At 48.5% G+C, this 22230-nt stretch overlaps 1 protein-coding gene across 1 annotated transcript; it reads right to left on the bottom strand.

Annotated features, from left to right (window-relative positions):
- Positions 1–91: 91 nt before the first annotated feature.
- Positions 92–16361, bottom strand: avil (advillin). The gene is given in 32 exon segments (XM_051924786.1): positions 92–340; positions 419–545; positions 626–661; positions 1258–1373; positions 1375–1449; positions 1520–1670; positions 1756–1811; positions 1813–1878; positions 1880–1900; positions 1977–2048; positions 2050–2109; positions 2112–2159; positions 2305–2343; positions 2345–2386; positions 2388–2466; positions 2772–2848; positions 2850–2915; positions 3001–3081; positions 3083–3102; positions 3296–3383; positions 3385–3450; positions 3658–3756; positions 3841–3919; positions 3997–4046; positions 4048–4110; positions 4112–4168; positions 4171–4206; positions 4282–4392; positions 4473–4581; positions 4655–4857; positions 15519–15593; positions 15719–16361. Coding segments are annotated over 32 exon segments (2442 nt in total). The 5' UTR covers positions 15779–16361; the 3' UTR covers positions 92–226.
- Positions 16362–22230: the final 5869 nt, after the last annotated feature.

The raw sequence follows: 22230 nt of genomic DNA, 5'->3' as shown, positions 1-22230 counted from the left end.
CCACTCACTCCAGTGGGTCTGACTAGGATTGTGGGGGTCTTGGTGGACCTCAACCCGCTGTCTCTGCCATCACTGAAAGCACAAAAGGTAACAAAGTTAAGATTTTTATTTGGGTGGCATGGTGGTTACGTTACAGCACATCAGTGGTAGTTTGGAGGGATGCACCAAGTGGTGGGCCGTAGCTCGGTGGCACTCCTGCCCGATTGGGGGGGTCTCCTCGCTGGCCTCAGAACAGCCCTTTGTTTTTCTTCAGCTGCAGTTGCTTCCAGGAGGGCAGAGCGATAAACTGGCCACGTGTGATGCCAAAGACGGCAAGGAAGTCCTCATCAGTGAGGTGTTTCTGTTAGACAGAAAAGGGATGGGTTGGTTGGTCCAAGTCCGACTGCCCTCTTCCATGTGCCCGCAAAACGCCACTTACCTCCCGCTCTCCTGGACTGACCCCGATGGGCAGCTCGTGTTTCTGCTTATTGATGAGCATTTCGGGGCGAGTAGCACTTATGCGCTTCACTGGCGGCAGAAGGCGAAACCTGAGATTGATGCAGGTCCTGTCGAGAGAGATGGGCACAAGAGGGTCACCACCCACTGTGCTTGGCAAGTCCACATGTGCCACCTGCCCTTTACTCACCACGGTAATCTGAGAGGCGGCAGACCCCAGCTCCTTCTTCAGCTGCTATAGGACTTTCCTCCCTGTAGGCAAAAGTTGGAGGAATGAGAGTGCCAGTCAGCCCACCAGGACCCCCACTTTGGGCGCAGAAAGCATTGTGCCCAATGGTGACCCCCCCCATTATTGAGATACCCAAGTAAACAGCAGTCCAGATAATGTCCCATGTCTGTCACCTCAGATCCAACCAGGGGTGCCTGCAAAGAGGGTGGAGGACTTGTGCCCATGCCACCTGGTATTAATACTGGTGAGGCAGGCTGCCCTCATCAAGCACATTATGGTAAACTTTAAAACTGAACCAACATCCACCATGAGAACATACGACTGACCACTTGAACCAGTGATCTACTGTTCATATTTTAAGCCCTCCTTACTCTGGTGGCATCGGGCGTAATGAATGGCACACTGACAGACCCCAACTAACTGGCACATCTGCACCAATCGGTGAATGGTGTCGCCAGTCCATCACAGGGCACTTTCACATGCACAAAGGGACCAGCCTGGGTAATTGAACCCTGCTATCACGGTGAAACATGTACTGATGCCCACCAGGGTGGTCTAACGCTGTGCCCACCGGAACCCAGGTCTGAGCTCACTTACGCTCCACTTCGGGTTCCCAGGCAAGAAACCAGCCGGTGAAGGTGGGCGGCTCAAAGCCCTGCTTGATGCGATGAGGGGGGTGCCCACGGTCCCTGTTGGCGGGGTGGGTGAGGGAGGTACTCCTGGGCCGTGTCCAGAGAAGCCCTCTGCTCCACCTCGTTGGACTCTTTCCCAATCCACAGGAAGATCTAAAGAAGAGACGTGCCAGCTGAGTCTCTGCCTGCCCGCCCTCCCTCGCCTCCCCGCGCCACCCTTAACCTGGTCCCAGGTGTCCAACAGCATGATGTCATCCTCCAGCAGGTCATCCTGGGTGAAGTTGGTCACCTCGGTAACGATGAAGCGGCCCGTCTTATTGGAGCATTCAAACAGGCGGCCGGCGGATAGTCGGGCACCTCCCTCCTGCTGCAGCCTGCCAATCAGAGCCACAACAGATGGTGAGTGACCAGGCACTGCCACAGGTGGGCACACCGCTGGCACACTCCACGTTTTTATACCGTTTGTCATTGGCGTATGTTGTCTTTCCACCCAGGAGCTCCCAGAATTCACTTGGGCTCCATGCCCTCTGCAATGATCTCCGAGTCCCTGGACAGCACCGAGGTGAGTTGCTTGGCCATCCTGCCTTTCATCGCCACTCGACCCCTGGTGGACAGGTTGGGCAATGAGCACACGCACAGGGCACCGAGCCTTTGGGGCCAATGCCTGGCAGGCATCTCACCTTCCCACACCAGATGAAGCAGCCAGCCTGATGCTTGAGCAGGAAGACGTCATTGGAGTTGAGAGAAGCGGCAAAGTTGGGGCACTTCGATGGCCTTGGTGGTGTACGAGTCGCTGCCGTGTACCTGGAAGAGAGACGTACGGGTGGCTCCGGCTCTGAACTCTTCTTCCGAGAGGTTCCACCCTGTGGAGCAGGCGACTGGTCAGTGGACAGGCTTGAGACTTTGAATATTTAGTGCCCACCTCAAATCGCAGGAGGGCCGCCGGACCGTGTCCCCTTGTTTTCCAGTAGATCGAGGAAGGTAAGGAGTCGCTTAAAGGAAACTCACCTCAAAAACAACCATCTTGCCCTTGAACATGGACATGAAAATGCCGGGGTTCCTTGCCCATAGTGACCCGCACCTGAACAGGCATGCCCACCGTACTTCTGGTCCAGACTCACTGCCTGATAGGCAGACGCTGCAAGTTCATCTTGGGTGGCATGGCGACCCCTGGAGGGGGAAAATAAGGATAAGACCAGTTTAGAACAGTGTACCCACCACCATCGGGTAAAGGAAACAGGGGCACCCATCATAGTGGCATTTGGACATGAAGGGAGGGCAACTAAATGCCAAAATACTCTCAAAATATCATTTTTAGTGATTTCTCATTGACTGCCCACTCACTGCCAGTCCATAACCATGACCATGATGCAAACCTCAGAGAAGGCACCCTGCAGGGTCCACCTTTAAATTACAAGGAGTCGGTGGAGGCAGGCACTGACAACCAAGGACCAACAGGTGCCAGTCTTTGCCACGTCACCTGCCAGATGTAGAGGATGTAGCTCTCCCGACCATTAATCACATAGGTGTACAGCACCAGGTAGCAGTCACCCGCCGTAGAAGAATCCATGCCATTCCTGCGCAATGGGCGCCAGCTCCAGTTTTTCAATCCGCCAGATCTGCCAAGATAGTCCGAGATGGAGTGAACTGGCACAATGGGCCACACGGCATAGAGAGCAGCAGCAGCACAGGACGATCACTCACGTCAACTTTCCCTTTTCCATCATCCACCAACCGCTCCTGTGCCGCCACCACCGGCTTGGCATGTAGGAGGCTGACGTCAAAACTTCTCCTGAGTGACGATCGCTGTAGAGGGACAAAGGGACACAAGCAGTTAAACATGCCAGTGGGACGGCGGGCAGTACAGGTAGGGGTCCACCAGCGTCTGAGACATCTGAAAGAAGCTTGACAACTCAGAAGGCTCCTGGAGGTCCAGCTGTCTACAGTACTGTCCAGAATGTGCCAACCAAGTCCAGAAACGCTCCAGACCACCACTTACCCACTTTACCCACGGTGTACGTTTTGCCCAAACCCACTGTCTGCTCCTTAAATGACCATTTCTGAAAGAGCTGCTTGAACATGGCTGGGCTCTGCCCCATCATTGACCGTTTCCACATTGATGGTCGTTGCATAGCCCTTGAGCTTGATGAACTCCTAGAAAGGGAAGAAGAAAATGATGAAGAAAATGTGTTAATTCCTAGGGATTAGGATAAGGGTCTGACTGGGGAGTAGGACCAAGGAGTACGGAGAAGGTTGATCAAGCACCTTGACCCCACATGGAAGAAGAAAGAAGGAGGAGGAGGAGGAAACTGATGGGTATCATCTTGTTCTTGTACCTACAGGGGATGCCCAGCTTCTTACCAATGCCCGTGACATGGCCTTCCTCTTCTCCTCTTTGTTTGACCCCTTCCCCTTCCAGACAAAGATGTGAAGGCCCCCCTGGTCCAGGATATAGCAGTCCTGCAAAAGACGTCCAGCATGGGCATGAAAGGTACACACCAAAGACAGCCAATGACCCATGAGCCCCCTCTCCTGAGCACTCACCTCGTGGTTCAGCATCTCCTGGACGAGTGGTCTGGCAGCAACCTCGGTGACGGTCATCTGCCCTCCAGCATCGGAAACACTACAGAACAAGCGAGCAGGTCAAAGCGTGGCCACTCGTAGGACAACACGCACACCGGCGGGCTGGCGGCTACTCACTGGTACAGGGTGATGTTGGCCTTCTGCTGCTGGTCAGCCAGCTCATCAGGGGGTGGCAGGATCCAACTGTCTAGATCGCTCACCAAGCACACTTTTCAGGATTTCCATGGAGTGCCGAGTTCTTGGATTCGCTGTCCCCCTCCACCGCGCGGATCTCTGCCCTTCCACCCCTCGCTCCCGGTCACGTATGTCCTTTGCCAGCTGCATGCCCTGTTTAAGAGTGAGAACACAAAGTTGGCACATGTCTGGGCCCCCTTGACCAGTGCTTGTGTGCCAGGCCAGTACCTTGAGGCGCTCTTGCTTGTTGCTGTCTGGGCCATTCCACTGAATGATAGACTTTCCGATGTCCAGTAGGAAGACGTCACCCAAGTTAAAGCTTTCCCAGGACAGTGCCACCTGCAGGCAGGCAGACAGGACAGAGATGTCACTCAAGTCCCTTGTTGTCACAGCCACAGCCCTCCGATTGCCCAACTGACCTCTCTAGCCTGGACGTTCCTCTTGCCCTTGACATGCAGCAGCCGTCTGGTGTTGTAGCTGTTGGTCTCCACGTGCTTCATGCCCGATGCCACGCCACCCTTCTTGTAGCTGCAAAGCACCGAGAGGCAGACTCAGTGGGAATGACAGCAGGCGACGAGCACACCGGGCACTCGCTCTGCACTCACATTATCCCTGTTTGAAGTAGCCCTTGAAGCTGTCCGATTCGTATCCTTGGACCTCACGGTGCTGAACAGGACTGCCCCCGAGGTGGTCATCCAGTTGGGTGCTGTAGATGGCAGCTGCCCCCCTGCTCATCTTGAGAGGGACTCCAGGCCCAATCCAATAGTGGATGTCGTAGGCGAGAATGGAGCCGGACTTGCGAGTCTGGGGGGGCAAAGGAATACACAGTGCCACCAGAGGGGACAAAACATTCAGCGTTACATGCTGCATAGTGCTGAACGGGCATACAGACCTGCCTGTCCTCTGGCCAGACAAGTGCCCGCTAAATCAGTAACTTGTTTGTCCAGTGCTGAAGTGCAAGGCCTGGCGCCACAGTGCTAACTGCTTTAGAAGAGGGTCCTCAGACTTAAACCGGGGGGGGAGTTCTTTTAGTTTCATTTTCTGATTTTCTTGCTTATTTTGTGATTTTTTTTAATGTCAATTTTAAGTTCTTTTGTTTGATAATCTGTTTTGTCTTTATTGCTGTTGTTTAACTAGCTTGTAATTGTTCATTATGTTAATTCCATTTCTCTCTTTAATAGTGCTAATGTTGAGCCTGAGGGGGCGGGGCCTTGAGGCCTATGTAAAGGGGCGGGGCCAGCTGACACTGCTTTGCCTAAGGTCTATCTAAGTGGGTGGAGTTTCCTGACACTGCTTCTTCTGGGGCCTTTTTAAGGGGGTGGGGCTTCCTGACAAGGCTTCAGACCTACTTAAGGGGCGGAGCCAGCTGACGTGTTTTTCTTGGTCAAGATGACCACCAGCTGAAGGGGGATGTCCAGGGCAGGAGTGACCCAATCACAGTCTGAGAAGGAAGGCAGTGGAAGACACCCAACAGCGGCAGACTTTCATGGGACATTTCTCCAGTTTTGTGAATTTCATTAACTTTCTCTGCAGTTTCAACATAAATTGTTTATTCCGTCAAACTGATTATCATGTCCGTGGATTCAAACTTTGGTTTCAAGTCTGCTTGTCAGTAAGGGGTGGGATGGGGTATGTCAAGGGATGTAAAAATTGGCAGAATGTCATATTGCCGTGTGTGTGTGTGGGTGGGGATGGTGGGGGTCAGATGAACTTCACCTGTATGGATGTCCACGGGACGTTACGCGGTGCACTTTACTACCGTTGCTTACGTCGTAGCCACTTGTAACGACTCACAAACGTTGCATTTTTTTCCCCCCAATAATAAAGAATGTGATGACGAAATAACAGAAACACGTAAACAGTGAAACGTGAATACAATAGGAGGGGCCTGGCGAGTGTCCCCTGCTGTACTGCAGCAGATTTAGTTCACGTCCATCGAGTGACGCGTTTTGAGACTGTCACCAACGCACTGCCAGATGTCACCATCGGGACACTTTTTTTGTTTCTTGCGGATGATACGGTAGAGTGTCCGGGTCTGATCCGCACCATCAACGTGCCCCTTGTGTTATTGTAGGCCACCACAGTGCAAGGCGTAGTGACTTTGTGACATTGACAGTTTGGTGCATTGTGAGCAGCGCTTAGGGGGGCTCACGTTCTTTTCTTTCGTGTCCATTTGACCATTTTGCCTTTTAGCTCATGTGACTGTGTCAACGTGTGACGGCGGTTCACTTCGCCCAGCACCGTATGGCCTCAGTTTCACAATCTGTGTTGACGTTCTGATGACCATTCACATCATCATCGCTTATCACTCAATTCGCCATGTAGTTAAAGTTTCATCTGTATAATATAATTAACATATTTTGCTGCATTTTATCTTAAAAATGATATCGTCATTATATGTAAATACACGCTTTATAAAGTGACTCAGGTTGTGCAATATTATAACTATTTCGCAAGTTTCCAGTGAGGTGATTGTACTTATAAGTCGGAAACAGGTCTACAAGGAGCACTTGATGGACTGATTGAGTGTGTTTAGAGTTCTTGGGATGAAACTGTTTGTGACCGTGAGCTCCGAACAGGAGAGGCTCTGAAATGTCTGTCGTATGGGAGAAGTTCAAACAGACTGTGCGCATGCATGAGGCAGCATGTGCTTGATGCTGTATACAGATAATCCAATCAGCTGCTGTAGAGCTGTGATTCCCCACTCAGATACAGTGATATAAATACTCCGAGTGGTGCAGTGAGAGTAATGTGGGAAAAGATGATCAGCTGTGGCAACACCTAACGGGAGCAGCTGACAGAAGAAGAAGAAGGTGCAGTGAGAGTAACAACGCTAAAGCAGCTATTGTATTTAGAATAGTTTGGCCATTCTGTGGACCATTATATTGTTACAGGGTTAATTACAATCAGATGCATTAAAACTAATAAACAATATGCGGTTAGTTTCAGTGTATTTATAAAGCCACGTCAGGGATGTGGATCTAAAAATGAAAGGGAAACCACACAGGAACAGTAGCACTGCTTTGACCCTGGGTGCCGCCAGTCTGCAAAACCAAGTGCAGAGAACTTGCATACGACAGGGTATGAGCTACCATGGAAATGTGCGTGGCTTTACGCCAAGTTTAGGTTTTGTACATCGCGATTTGAACGTGGAAACGGGAGTACGCAACATTTTTGTGTTTACACACCGTTTATACATTAGGCCCCAGGACGAGATCAGATTTACCACAGAGTGCTTAAGGAGGCCAGCGGGTACAGATACAAACACATGACACATATGAATAGGAAGTCACTGGGCACTGGAGAGATTCTGAAGGACTGGAAAATAGCAAATATCAACCCATTATATAAAAAGAGTGACTGAATATTGAATAAGTGAATGATATTGATCTGGATTGTCAGAAAGCATTTGATAAGGTGCCACCCGAGAGATTGCATCAAACTAAAAGAAGTGTGAGTTCAGGGTGTGGTGTGTAGGTGGGGTGCAGAATTGGCTCAGGACACAGAAAGCAGAGGGAGATGGTGTGAGGAGCCTCATCAGAATTGGGTGATGTTAAGAGTGGTGACCAGCAGGGGGCAGTGCTGGGACTGCTGCTATTCTTAATAAATATAAATGATTTAGATAGGAATATAAGGAACAAGCTGGTGAAGTTGGCAGATGATACCAAGATAGGTGGATTAGCAGATAATTTGGAATCTGTTATATCATCACAGAAGGACTTGGACAGCATACAGGCTTGGGCAGATTTGTGGAGGATGAAATTTAATGTCAGTAAATGTAAAGACAGATAGGAAATCAAAATGTGAGGTCTGAATACACAATGGGGGGGTCGGAAAATTGAGAGTCCACCTTATGAGAAGGACTTAGTGGACTCTAAGCTATCGACTGTCAGACAGTGTTCAGAACACATTAAGAAGGCTAACAGAATGTCAGGTTATATAGCGCCTTGATGTATGCAGTACAAGTCACAGGAGGTTCTGCTCAACCTTTAAAATGTACTGGTGAGACCTCCTCTGGAGTCCTGGGTGCAATTGTGGTCTCCAGGTTTAGGTTGGAATACACAATGGGAGGTCTGAACATCGAGAGTCCATCTTATGAAAAGGAGTTAGGAGTTGTAGTGGACTATCAGACAGACAGTGTTCAGAAGCCATTAAGAAGGCTAACAGAATGTCAGGTTATATAGCGCCATGATGTGTGGAGTACAAGTCACAGGAGGGTCTGCTCAAGTCTTTATAACACACTGGTGAGGCCTCATCTGGAGTCCTGTGTGCAGTTTATGACTCCATAAAGACACAGCAGCACAAGGAAAGGTCCAGAAAAGAGCGATGAGGCTGATTGAGGGCTCAGGGGGTGAGTTATGAAGATTAAAAGAGCTGAGCCTTTACAGAGATGAAGAGGAGACCTGACTGACGTGTTTAAAATGAGGAAGGGTATCAGTGGAGTGGATCAGACGGTGACTTTAAAAATTAGTTCATCAAGAACACGGGGACACAGCTGGAAACTTGTGAAGGGCGAATGTCACACAATCATTAGGAAGTTAATCTTCACACAAAGAGCCACAGACACCTGGAGTAAGTGACCAAGTAGTGTGGTGGACACAAGGACTTTAGGGACCTTCAGAACTCGACTTGATGGTTTTGCAGCAACAGGAGGTCTTGAGAGAGACGTCAGATGAAGTGACCACGACTACGAGACCAGCAGCTGGGAGACGTAGCCAGGCCCGGCCTTAGGCATAGGCAAAGTAGGCGACCGCCTAGGGCCCCGGCGTCCGGGGGGCCAGGCCCCCGGCCCGCCCCTCCCCTCGCAATGCATTCCAAAAGTTTCAAATATCCCAAAAAATAAAAAGGGACAAAAAAACTAAAAAAAGAAAAAATACAAAAAAAGTAAGCTGGGCTTAGCTACATATCACCACGTGGTGCCCAGTGGAAACAGTTCAAACTGGCTAAATTGTAGCAGCTAACTACTCCGGGCGAAAAAGGGACGCAGGGTGATGACCTTGTAACATTACAAAAAAAGTCTCCTTGGTCTAATTTTCACGCATTTCGCAGAGCTTCCAGGGGGCCCCTGGACCCCCCTTTCGCCTAGGGTCCCATAATACCTAAGACCGGGCCTGACGTAGCTCATAGACGGTCGACCAGTAGCAAGCATCCAAAATGGCGATGTGGAAGCCAAAAACACAATAAAAATATTAACAAATGATATAAACGGCACGAGAGTCTACCGAATAAAGTGAGATGGTCTCTCGGTAAAATAAGAGCAGAATTAAAAAGTGAAATATCCTAACAAAACAAATACAATAAAAAGCAGGAAAACAAAGCAGCCTGTGCCAAACCTGCCCAGAAGCATTCATTTCTAACACTAGGGGGCTGTGCCCTCTGCCCGCTTCACTCACCAGCCCCCAGGGCACCCACTATCTCACGGGTGAGCCACCTGAAGGGTGTCGGGATGCCCGTCCATTAGAGAAAGCGATTGTGTTTAAAGAGTTGGTATATAGAAGAGTATGCGGGGTGCGAGAAGAAGACAGTTTGGTCCTTAGTTATTATAAATGCGTTACTTGAGTTTGTCACTACAACTGTCTATTTTAAATACCAATGAATAAGAAAACATAGATAGATAGATGATAGATAGAAGTGAAAGGCACTATATAATAGATAGATAGATAGATAGATAGATAGATAGATAGATAGATAGATAGATAGATAGATAGATAGATAGATAGAAGTGAAAGGCACTATATAATAGATAGATAGATAGATAGATAGATAGATAGATAGATAGATAGATAGATAGATAGAAGTGAAAGGTGCTATATAATAGATAGATAGATGATAGATAGAAGTGAAAGGCACTATATAATAGATAGATAGATAGATAGATAGATAGATAGATAGATAGATAGATAGATAGATAGATAGATAGATAGATAGATAGATAGATAGATAGATAGATAGAAGTGAAAGGCACTATATAATAGATAGATAGATAGATAGATAGATAGATAGATAGATAGATAGATAGATAGATAGATAGATAGATAGAAGTGAAAGGCACTATATAATAGATAGATAGATAGATAGATAGATAGATAGATAGATAGATAGATAGATAGATAGATAGATAGATAGATAGATAGAAGTGAAAGGCACTATATAATAGATAGATAGATAGATAGATAGATAGATAGATAGATAGATAGATAGATAGATAGATAGATAGATAGAAGTGAAAGGCACTATATAATAGATAGATAGATAGATAGATAGATAGATAGATAGATAGATAGATAGATAGATAGATAGATAGATAGATAGATAGATAGATAGATAGAAGTGAAAGACACTATATAATAGATAGATAGATAGATAGATAGATAGATAGATAGATAGATAGATAGATAGATAGATAGATAGATAGATAGATAGATAGATAGATAGATAGATACTTTATTAATCCCAAGAGGAAATTCATAGAAAAGTAAAATGTAATAAAAAGGAAAGTAAAAATGAAATGGGTGGCACTGTGGTAGCAGTAAGGAGACCTGAGGTTCTCTTCCCGGGTCCTCCCTGCGTGGAGTTTGCATGTTCTCCCCGTGTTCTCGCCGGTTTCCTCCCACAGTCCAAAGACATGCAGGTTAGGTGCATTGGCGGTCCTAAATTGTGCTTGGTGTGTTGGTGTGTGTGTGTGTGTGTGTGTGTGCCCTGCGGTGGGCTGGCACCCTGCCCGGGGTTTGTTTCCTGCCTTGCGCCCTGTGTTGGCTGGGATCGGCTCCAGTAGACCCCCGTGACCCTGTAAATAGGAGATAGCAGGTTGGTTAATGGATGGATGGATGGATAAAAAATTAAATTACATGAACGCCTCATCAAAAACAATATTATGAATGACTTTATTCTCTAACTTGTTTGCCTTTCTGTCCGCCTATTGTTCAGGATGTTTTTCTCTTTCACGTTTATTGAATGGTTCTCTTTGTTCTTGATTTTTATTCTACGCCGCTCTTTTTTGTTCCTTTTCTTTTCTCAGCTCTTGCCACTGTTACAATGTGATGTTCTTGAACAGATGATTTGCTTTTCTGCTTTGCCATTACAACCGACTGCGTCGAAGGGCGAGGTGCCACACGGTGGTCCGGAGAGAGGATGTGCACAGCAGGAGTAATGATTGGGCGAGCGGTGTGGAGGGGGCGTGGTCAGGGCTGAATAACGTGGACACGACGGAAAACTTTTATAATACAATAGAGAGAAAACGCTTCGAGTCCTGACAGGCCTGCACGGCTTCAGCGGGTGGACAGAATGCCCCTTGTGTGCACTCAATGGCAGGTGTGCCAGTCACAGCCCTCTGATCCACTCCCACATACTGGAGGGAGTTTAAAGCTGAGCTGGCCTGTTGGAGTTGGAACCAGTCAGTGGGCACAGGGCAGCCCAGTTAGACCAACACATCAGGAAATGGCGAGTGAAAGGTTCAAGAATTAGTAAGAAAGTGAAAGGAGAGGCAGGGCAACCAAATGTGGTGTGAGACGAATGCATGCAGGCACAGGAGTGGCACCGAGGTGGATGTCTGTGTGGACTTCTTATGTTCTTCTTATGGAATTTCCTGCTAGGTTTCTAATTATGGGCTTCTTAGGTTGATTGGTGTGTGTGTGTGTGACTGTGATGGACTGGCATCCCATGATGGCCTGATTCCTGCCTTGGTAGCCACCACGATAGGTTTGAGAAGGTTAATGCTATGCCACATTATTGTACTCTCACAAATAAAATTGTGTTTTCCACTTTCTAGTTCGCCTCATGTAAAGGTAAAAGGGGGGTCCGATAGGGACTGGAACGGCTCTAGATACCCAGGTGGCACATCCGCTGGCAGCGCTTTCAGTGCCAGTGAAAATGGGCCACTGTTGATAGCAGGCAATTCAACACCAGTATTGTATGCGAAGCTCTGGAGCAATGACTCCTGGGACACTTGTGCAAGTCCAGTAGTCTGGTAGACAAGGGGCAGAGGGTCCAAAGCCCACCATGGCCATTAGGCCCTGGCAGGGGAACTTGTCACCTAGCATATGTCTCTCTCTCTCCCCCAATATCATGAATAATTATCCCAGGGGTTGCCTGGCACAATATTAGTAGGTGGGCGGGTGGTCCAGAGATGCAGGGGGCACTAAGAGGAGTTTCACCAGGATCTTCTTGGGGTGTTTTTTGACCTTGGACATGGTAGTCTGGTTGCCCCCCTGAGGTAATACCAGGCAGACCCTTAAAGTATGCCAGTTGAAGTGAGGGTGGCGCTGAGTGGACAGGATATCCTGTGGTGGGAGATGGAGATGGAGATTTATACCAACGTCTCCAAAGCCCAGCGCCATTCTGTATTGCTGCCTTTTTGTCATAATTCATCATTTCTTGTCTTCATATTTTTCATTTCCTTGGTGTTCCTTGGAGTTTTTTGGGGGGGTAGGTGAGCTGAGGGAGCATCCCCTTCATGCGACGACATCTCACGTGCAATGTCACCAAGCGGGCAGTGCCAGCCTTCCATTGTGGCTTGGCAGGGTTAGCTTGACAGCCATCATTTGGCCTCGACTGGGTACTTTCTGGGCATCATGCACTGCTTCATTTTTGCTCAATGAATGTTTGACTTTCAAAAACGGAATAATTAACAGTAGGACCCCTCAGTGCCAATGGCGCCCACACATGAGGGAATTTCCCAGCACGCTGATTAATATTCGCAGTAAGTCTATGATGACCTCACTTGGTGGCAGCGGTGACATAAGGTGGCTACCTCTGAGTTCCACCCAAGTGCACTTCTCTGTTTTTTACAGCAGGTGTCACCACGGCGGGCATTGAAACGGGTGAACTGTAAAGAAATGTGGGAATGTTTGCTAAAGTCGGGATTTGTGTGTGTGGGGGGGGGGGTCCGTTGGTACCTCAGACTTCAAGGGAGCCCCTGATGCCAGTCACTGACCGAGTGTGTGTGTCGTTTACGTCACAAGCAGACACTTTTCGGGGCTCTTCTCTATGAGACCACCAAACATCGGGCTCAGGTAACCGCAGCAGTCCGCTGGTTTTGTTCTTGTATTTATCTTTGCCCCCCCCCCCCCACCCCTCGGTGGCCCTTTGACCCTCATTGACAATCAATTGCCTCGTCCAGCTGTTTGTCCCCTTTTGAAGACCGCCGACTCCTCCGTCTATTTGTCGTCTGTTCCGTTTTTGTGTGATCGGCACATTTCACAAGTTTGCTGTCTGGATTTCAGTCAGGATTGTTAACGCAAATAAAACTCACAAAGCCACTGGGGAGCTGACCGGCGGCGTTAATGTTTGACGTCGAATTCGAGCAAAATCCTTCTAGGAAATCAGGGGGAACATCTCCATGACACTCGGCCCACAGCGTCGGACAAGGCCACATAGTGTCTGCTGCTGTTCACACACACACACACACACACGGGCGCGCGACATGGAGACACAGAACAGCTTCACAATCGGCACAGTGACGTCAACCACACACGCGCACAGACACACACGCGCACGCGCGCGCCAGTAGCTACTCCGTTCATCCACAACAATGCACACACACACAGGGGCTACACTTGAACACGTCATACAACTGACCCCTCACAGACACTCTGAACACGGACCTGTAACAATTCTAGTCCGAATGCCTACCCCCCCCCCCCCCCCCCCCCCGACACACACACACACTCATACACAACCTCACCTGCACATCTGACCGGCGCAGCTCTTACTTCACACCTCCACTACTCGCCCAGCGATGTACGCGCAGCTCCACACCTTCTACACAATCATACACGCCTGCCACACAATTCCTTCTCCTCCACACACACATATTGACCTGTTATGCCCACACACAGAAATAGCACATAAATAGCACATTTACAACTGCCCACCACGTCCCACCCGCAATATGCATTAACTGTCGATGTGAAACACACCTGTAATACCCCAAAGACGCTTCACCTGCACACTTGTGTCTTAACGCCTTGGCTGTACACTCAAAAAAGTGTGCCCGGTCACAGAGATGCTGCACAAGACTTCATTATGACAGACGTCAGGCTGCAGTCTCACTTCTGTCCTGCCATTCATCCACGACACACGCCTGCTACACAGCAGCAGCCCGTCACGTCCACGCAGAAACAACGGCCACGCAACGCCTCACTGCTGACCACTGCGGTACCCACAAACAAGTCTGCGTTCACGCTGCCTGTCATGCAACCCCAAACGCACACCAACTGCTCTTACAGAACACGACACCCGCACACACACACGTTACACAAATCTGAGTCGCCACACCCAACACGCGACATCAGGCTCACCGGGTCCACATTGGCATTCTGACCTGTTAACGGGTCCCCTATAAACACTACAGATACAAGGCAGGGCACACTCACAGATGAGCAGCACGGGGGGCCCGAGGAGAGACCACCATTACACAGCACTGCGTCCATCTCTAGAAGACCACCACACAAACGGCTTTCACTGCCATAGCCGTCCCTGATGGACACACAGCCCACTCAGCATCGAGTCCTGCGAAATTTTTAGTAATCGACATGCAGCACCTCACCACACTCCAGCATTATTGCTAGTGAAAGGCACTATATGATAGATAGATATGAAAGGCAATATATAACTGATAGATAGATAGATAGATAGATAGATAGATAGATAGATATGAAAGGCACTATATAATTGATAGATAGATAGATAGATAGATAGATAGATAGATAGATAGATAGATAGATAGATATGAAAGGCACTATATAGATAGATAGATAGATAGATAGATAGATAGATAGATAGATAGATAGATAGATAGATAGATAGATATGAAAGGCACTAGATAGATAGATAGATAGATAGATAGATAGATAGATAGATAGATAGATAGATAGATAGATAGATAGATATGAAAGGCACTATATAGATAGATAGATAGATAGATAGATAGATAGATAGATAGATAGATAGATAGATAGATAGATAGATATGAAAGGCACTATATAACTGATAGATAGATAGATAGATAGATAGATAGATAGATAGATAGATAGATATGAAAGGCACTATATAGATAGATAGATAGATAGATAGATAGATAGATAGATAGATAGATAGATAGATAGATAGATAGATAGATAGATATGAAAGGCACTATATAGATAGATAGATAGATAGATAGATAGATAGATAGATAGATAGATAGATAGATAGATAGATATGAAAGGCACTATATAACTGATAGATAAATAGATAGATAGATAGATATGAAAGGCACTATATAACTGATAGATAGATAGATAGATAGATAGATAGATAGATAGATAGATAGATAGAAAAGCACTATATGATAGATATGAAAAGGCACTATATACTAGATGAATAGATAGGTATATATGAAAGGCGCTATATAACAGATAGCCAGCTTTTGCACAGGCACACCTTGACCCCACACCCACTGACCAGTCCACTGGTCACTTACTTACCGCCAGCAGCACATAACAATCTCCTTCAAAGAAATTCCCAAGAGCCTTCTGGGGCACCTGGACGAGCTCCATCTTCTACCAAACAACAGAGAACAGAAGGTCTCAGGGGTCACTCACTTCAGGGCCATCTGTCGACTGACTGACCCCAGCAAACCCCTCAGCAGGTGGTTACTCTGACCAGCATACAGGTCCGCACTTACCTCGATCCTCCAGATGATGATGCCCGGGCTGTTGGTGATGGACTTGAATGCGAGAGCCATGGCTTCAGTAAGTTGGGGTCACTCTGGGCAGCTCAGGGGGGCAGTTTAATGCTGTGGCTGAAGGCGTCTGGACACTCACCACAAGGGCTGGACTTTGCTCAGAGGACCTTCTATTCTATCGGCCTGTACAGCGTCACAGCATTGGACGTGGCTCTGGCTGGACAGCTTGTGATGAAAGTGCTCAGCAGTGGCAGCGGATGACGCCTGGCACCCTGTCTTGATGACAGCAGAGACTGGAATGGCCGGCACTCTCAAGGGACAATCATGAAGGTGATTTGAATGAGTTTGCATGTTTGGGGCGAGGCACACGTTATGTGGACGGTAAAAAGCAGAGACGCTCATCATACAAGTGGACCCACACATGCAGTGAATGCTGGATGCCCACCCCCTTGTCACTTCCAACTGGTTAGGTGGTAGGGTGACTCTGTGGGTTGTGCCCGCTAACAGAGCTCATTCAGGTGCCAATCGCTCACCACGTTGCTGTGACATGTCTGATGTCAGATTACAGGCAAATGAGTTTGGTCAGGAGAGAACAAGGGGCCTTTCATGATGGTCCGCACGGCCCCTCCACGCTCAGGTGTGGCGCTGCCCTTTACCTCTGTGTGTGTCCAGTTCCACATTTTTACAAGGTCTGGCTGATTTGCGTGTCGCCCTGCGGCTGGCATGCAAACGAGCAGAGGTGCACTTTCACCAGCTGCTTTTGAGAGGAAGCTGAGCAGACCACCTGGAGGGATAAATTAACCCTTCAGAGCTCAACATGCCCACCAGTGACTACCTGAGGGCAGCACATACGTTAAAGCTTTGGGATTCACACACTAAAAGCGCTGGCATCCACTTCAAGGGCTTCAGCTTTCATAACACACCTTCCAGGCTGAGGGACGCATCCCACACAACAGATGACCACCCGCTGAGCCAGCATGAGGTGACCAAAGATGGCAGCCATCATAAAGGAGCCAAAGAACAGGCCGCTTTAGGGGTACACAAGCCAGAGGAGATCCACCAAGTAGGCACAAAGCTGGACTTTGTGGTCAAACTGGGGGTCCACCAGCCATGACGCCCACTCCACAGTGGGGCTTGCAGGGTTTGTTTTAAAAGACTGAGAGGGTCTAAATCTGACTGGTGCACCACCTCAGTTAGGAAGCAGGACTTGGGCTCTTAATGTATGGGCTTCCTGAACTGGCGCCACTGGGCACATCTGTATTGTGCCACTAGGTGTGACATCCTTGGGACCATCACGAGATGAGAGAGGGAAACACGAATGCGTAGATCAAGAACAAAAGACTGAGGATCAAAGATGATCAGGTGGTCTTTCTGGGGTTGAAACAGTAGAACACAACAGGCTTGGTGCAAGGTTGGCACATCAAGGCTAATGGCAGACTGAAGCAGTTGCCAGTGGATACAATCAGGGGACCACTTTAGCTGGGGGGGTATACATCATGAGACATTGAGAAAGTAACACTGCGGACTGACCTTGGTGGTAGGAAGTGCCCTAACAGTGGTAATGTGGCCAGAGCACCACAAGGGGGCAGTATGATTTGGGCATATTCTACCTGCTTGCATGGAGATGAACGGGTCTGCAGGTGGTCTTAGGAGTGGGCAACAGTGGAGTCTCTAGAGCCTCAGTCCTATACACACGCACGGCCATGACACCCCCACCTTCCAAGTGCTTATGGTGGGCATATAACCTCCGTCACCCCCCAAGTGGCATGCAATGCTTCTTTATTTCAATGGATGCAATGCCGTGGACTAACAGTTCCCTTCTGCTGCCTTTACTGTACTGGCAGTGGCCATTTAACCAGAGTACCACAAGGGGGCAGTAACAGTTGTTGGTGCTTAGCTGACCTTCCAATCGAAAACAGCAACGGCGTGAGTGGGCAACAGCGGCACGTGGGAGGATTTCAACGACTGGACCTTAAAGGATGTAACAAACCGTCCATATGGCCTTCAAGATACAAACGTCTGCATGCCCCCCATTTCAGCTCCCACCCAGGCAGCAGCGTAATTTAATGTTGTGGACTGACCTTCTGCTGCATTCAGTGGCAGGAACTATTTTTAACACCGGCGACAGAACTGGGCACCACAAGGGGGCAGTATGATTTGGAAGTCCTCTACCCACCTTCATACAGAAGAAATACAGCTCCAGGTGGTCTTAGGAGTGGGCCACAGTGGAAAGCGGGCTCAACATCTGGACCTCCAAGTACAGAACGAGCTGCAGCCACTAGGAGGCAGCACCACATAGTGACTTTAATAAAAGGGGCTGTGGGGCGTCTATCATATACACAAGTGTGCCCGTGCCATTCCTGCCTCCAAGTGGTTGGGGTAGACAGACCCTCCGTCAACCCCCAAACCCACTCAGGGCATGAAATGTGTCTTGAGATCATTGGAATGCAGTACCGTGGAGTGACCTTCTGCTGCACTTGGTGACAAAAGGTCATATTAACGATAGCAGTGCGACGTGGGGCGGCACAAGGGGGGCATCATAAGTTGGAGGTTCTCTTACTTGTGCTCAGCCAACCATCTTACTGGTGAAAAAAAAAAGTGAAGGCCACTTGAGTGGGCAACAGCAAAACTTGGGGTGTGTGTTAAAGTAAATAACCAGCTGTCACCACTAGGTGGCAGCACCCTTAATAAAAGGGTCTGTAAATCATATGTAACTGGGGGCACAGCACGGGTGGGCAACAGTGAAACTTGGCAGGCTCAATGGTGGGACCTTAAAAGTAGCAAACAAGGTGATGGCAGCACCACACAGTAGCTTTTTATAAAGGGGTCTATACACACACACACGGGCATGCCATTCCCACCCCCAAGGGGACCCCCGTCAACCCCCCCCCCAAAAGGTGTGTAGTGCTTCTTTTAAAAGACAGATAAGATACTATATGATAGATATGAAAGGCACTATATAGAACAGGATAGAAACTATATAATAGATATGAAAGGCACTATAACTGATACTATATGATAGATATGAAAGGCACTATATATAACTGATAAGATACTATAAGAGATATGAAAGGCACTATAACTGATAAGATACTATATGATAGATATGAAAGGCACTATATAACTGATACTATATGATAGATATGAAAGGCACTATAACTGATAAGATACATGATAGATATGAAAGGCACTATATAACTGATACTATATGATAGATATGAAAGGCACTATATATAACTGATAAGATACTATAAGAGATATGAAAGGCACTATAACTGATAAGATACTATATGATAGATATGAAAGGCACTATATAACTGATACTATATGATAGATATGAAAGGCACTATATGATAGATATGAAAGGCACTATATATAACATAGATAAGATACTATATGATAGATATGAAAGGCACTATATGATAGATATGAAAGGCACTATATATAACATAGATAAGATACTATATGAGATATGAAAGGCACTATATATAACTGATAGATAAGATTCTATATGATAGATATGAAAGGCACTATATATAACTGATAGTTAAGATACTATAAGAGATATGAAAGGCACTATAACTGATAAGATACATGATAGATATGAAAGGCACTATATAACTGATACTATATGATAGATATGAAAGGCACTATATATAACTGAGATACTATAAGATAGATAGAAAGGCACTATATGATAGATAGAAAGGCACTATATATAACAGATAGTCAGCTTTTGCACGGGCACACCTTGCCATGCTGTAGACTAACCTGCTGCTGTACTTCATGGCAGGAGTTTCCAACTCTGGTAGTAAATCCAGGGTACCACAAGGGGGCAGTGTAAGGTGGAGGGGCTCTACTTGTGCTCTGCTAAAATTCCCACAGATGCAAACAGCAATGGTGAGTGGGCAACGGTGCAATTGGAAGGGTGGGGGGGCCCCCCAATGCCTGGGAGTGTACAGTGTTTTTAATAAAGTGAGCGTGTCCAGGCCTGATGAAGCGGGTGCGGTGCACTCAAGAAGCTCCACCACCAAAAAAGGCCGTCACTGGCATCACGGTCATCAGTGCCAACGTCAATGAAGGTAAACATTCAAATGTGCTTGAACTAAAAAAAAATAAATAAATAAAATCCCCAACAGGACAAGCACCACAGACAGCAAAGAAAAACATTTTTCACTTTCGCTTTTGTGTTTATTGTATAAAACTATTTTTATTTATTTTTTTAAACAAAGTCACTACTTAGCCTTCCAGCCGAACCTACAGGAATTGCACGCTTTCCTTAAATGGCTTCCAGCCCCACCCTTTGATTACACTTGGTCCGTTTCTCCTCGTCCCCCCCCAAAGGGCTGCCCAAATTGTCCTCCTGCTGAAAGTCGAGATGCTGGTGACCACCACCTGAAACAAGTAGTCAAGAATAGGCCGCTGTGCCAGGAAACAGCCTATCCTGGATTACTTGAACCAGGGTGCAGCCAGGCGGGAGATGGCCCACCAGAACGGCTTGGAACCCCCACCTCCATCCCATAATATACTGGTTTCTAGCCAGATGGTCCCCAAACCAAACAGAGGTTATCAAAAAAAGTGGTGAATCCCTGAAGACGTGGCAGGCTCCAAGAGGATGGACACCGGCCTGGTCGCTCACTGCCCACCACGTCCAGTCCTCTTCCCCGTAAATCTTCACTGCGTCTCTGGATTCTCTGAATCGGCTTCACTTGATCAACGGCCGAGTGGGCACAGGGACTGCAAGATAAAAAACGGGCAGCTCACTGGACTCGCTGAACGATTATAGTGCCTTCTGCTGCTAATACTCCCAACTCTCCAGTGAAAGCCCATATAACCCCCCCATTACAGTCATACAGCTCTGCCCACCCACTGACTCCAAGTATCTTCACCCACAATGACCTGCGCACCCTGCTGACCCCTGCCCTGACATCACTCCCGACTTGCCATTAGCCCCACCCACCTTTCCATCATTCTCAGCCGACACACCCACCCCCTCTCCTCCCCAACCGCACTGAGGCCCCGCCCACCACCACACCAGCCCGACTTCATGCAGCTTGCTCGCTTCCCCCCCCCTCCCCTTTGTGCTGCCCCACCCACTTACCTTCTGTGGCCACACGCAGGGTGCCTGCCAGGCCCCGCCCACTCCATTCCACCCTGCTCTTTTACCTTAGCTGGTCGGCAATAACAACATTTACTGCAGGGGGGTTAGGGGGGTCTTGAAGTCCTGACTCCCTACGGAGGTGTCCTCATAAGGGGACCTGGAAGCCACACCCCATATTTCCGAGTCTCTCGCCACCACCAATGTTCACCTGCGTCTCCAGGCATCCGCAGCACCAACCCTAAAAGCCGAATGCAGGGCGTCCCACAAGGCAGAGGACATGGAGCGTCCGGTCCTAAAAGTGAGAGGGAGGGAAAGAAACCAAACAAAAAGCAGACGGACCCCCCCAACCACCACCCGAGCGCAGAAGAACAGAGGCAGCGAGACGCACCGTGGAGGGCGACACAGAGGAGTGAGACACCAAGGAGCTGCTCCACAGGTCTGAGCGGCCGGTGCTGGCGTCCGTCCAGAAGCCCCCTTGCGGGGCCCCAACCCTCAGCCTGAATAACATTCCAGCCGCACAGCCTGTTTGTGAGCGGAGAACGACACAACCCGCCGCCGCTGCTAACCCCCCCACAACAGGCCCCACAGAGGGACCCCAGTGCCAGCCACACAGAGGCCCCTCTGCCCCCTTTTTTCCCCAGTCCGGTCCAGGTTTGAGATGGGGACAATTCGAGCACGGTGCAAATGGACCTCTGAAAACGGACCTGTGAGCAGGAAGTGCAGAAAAGGAGCGGCTTCTACAGCAACCACAAGTCCTCCAGTAAGAACACGCAGTGCTGGGCGGACAGGACCCGCTGACATGCAGGAGTGGACACTGGGGTCCCACGGGTAGGGTAGGGTAGGGGCCTTGTGATGTTTCGGGAATTCCCAGTTCATCTGACCGAGTCGTTGTGAGCGACGACTGTGACACACCCTGCCTTGGTGAGACTAAACCTGTCCACCTCTTTGCCCGTCTGTCCAGCACGCCAAAGGGGATTAGCAGACTTGTGAGCCGAGCAAGAAACCTGCAGACATAAATAAATAAATATATAAATAAAACTTGACAGCCTGTGCTTTAGTGTCCCGGCAGGAAAGGCGCTATATATCCAGTACAACTAACTAGTTGGGTTAATGGATTATACGGTAAACGATACCCTGGACAGCACTGCGGGGGGGGGCTTGAAAGCCCCAAGACGTTACATAACAGACCTGCCCCCGTACATCCAGCCGAACATAGAAAAGTTGTGGACACCAGGCAGGTCATGCCAAGGGTGCCATGCACTGGGCATCTAACTGGGCAAAACCGCAAGAGGCACAACTCTCGAGCAAACACCCACCTGGGGGGGGTCACCGGGTAAATCCAAAGCAAAGGACAAAGTGGCTGCAGAAGTTATGCAGCAAACAAGCTGGATCAAACTGGTAAGAGGTGCCT

This window comes from Erpetoichthys calabaricus, chromosome 3 (assembly GCF_900747795.2).
Source record: "Erpetoichthys calabaricus chromosome 3, fErpCal1.3, whole genome shotgun sequence".
NCBI lineage: Eukaryota > Metazoa > Chordata > Cladistia > Polypteriformes > Polypteridae > Erpetoichthys > Erpetoichthys calabaricus.
Note: the sequence above shows the minus strand (reverse complement) of the source record. Positions and strands in the feature narration are given on the sequence as shown.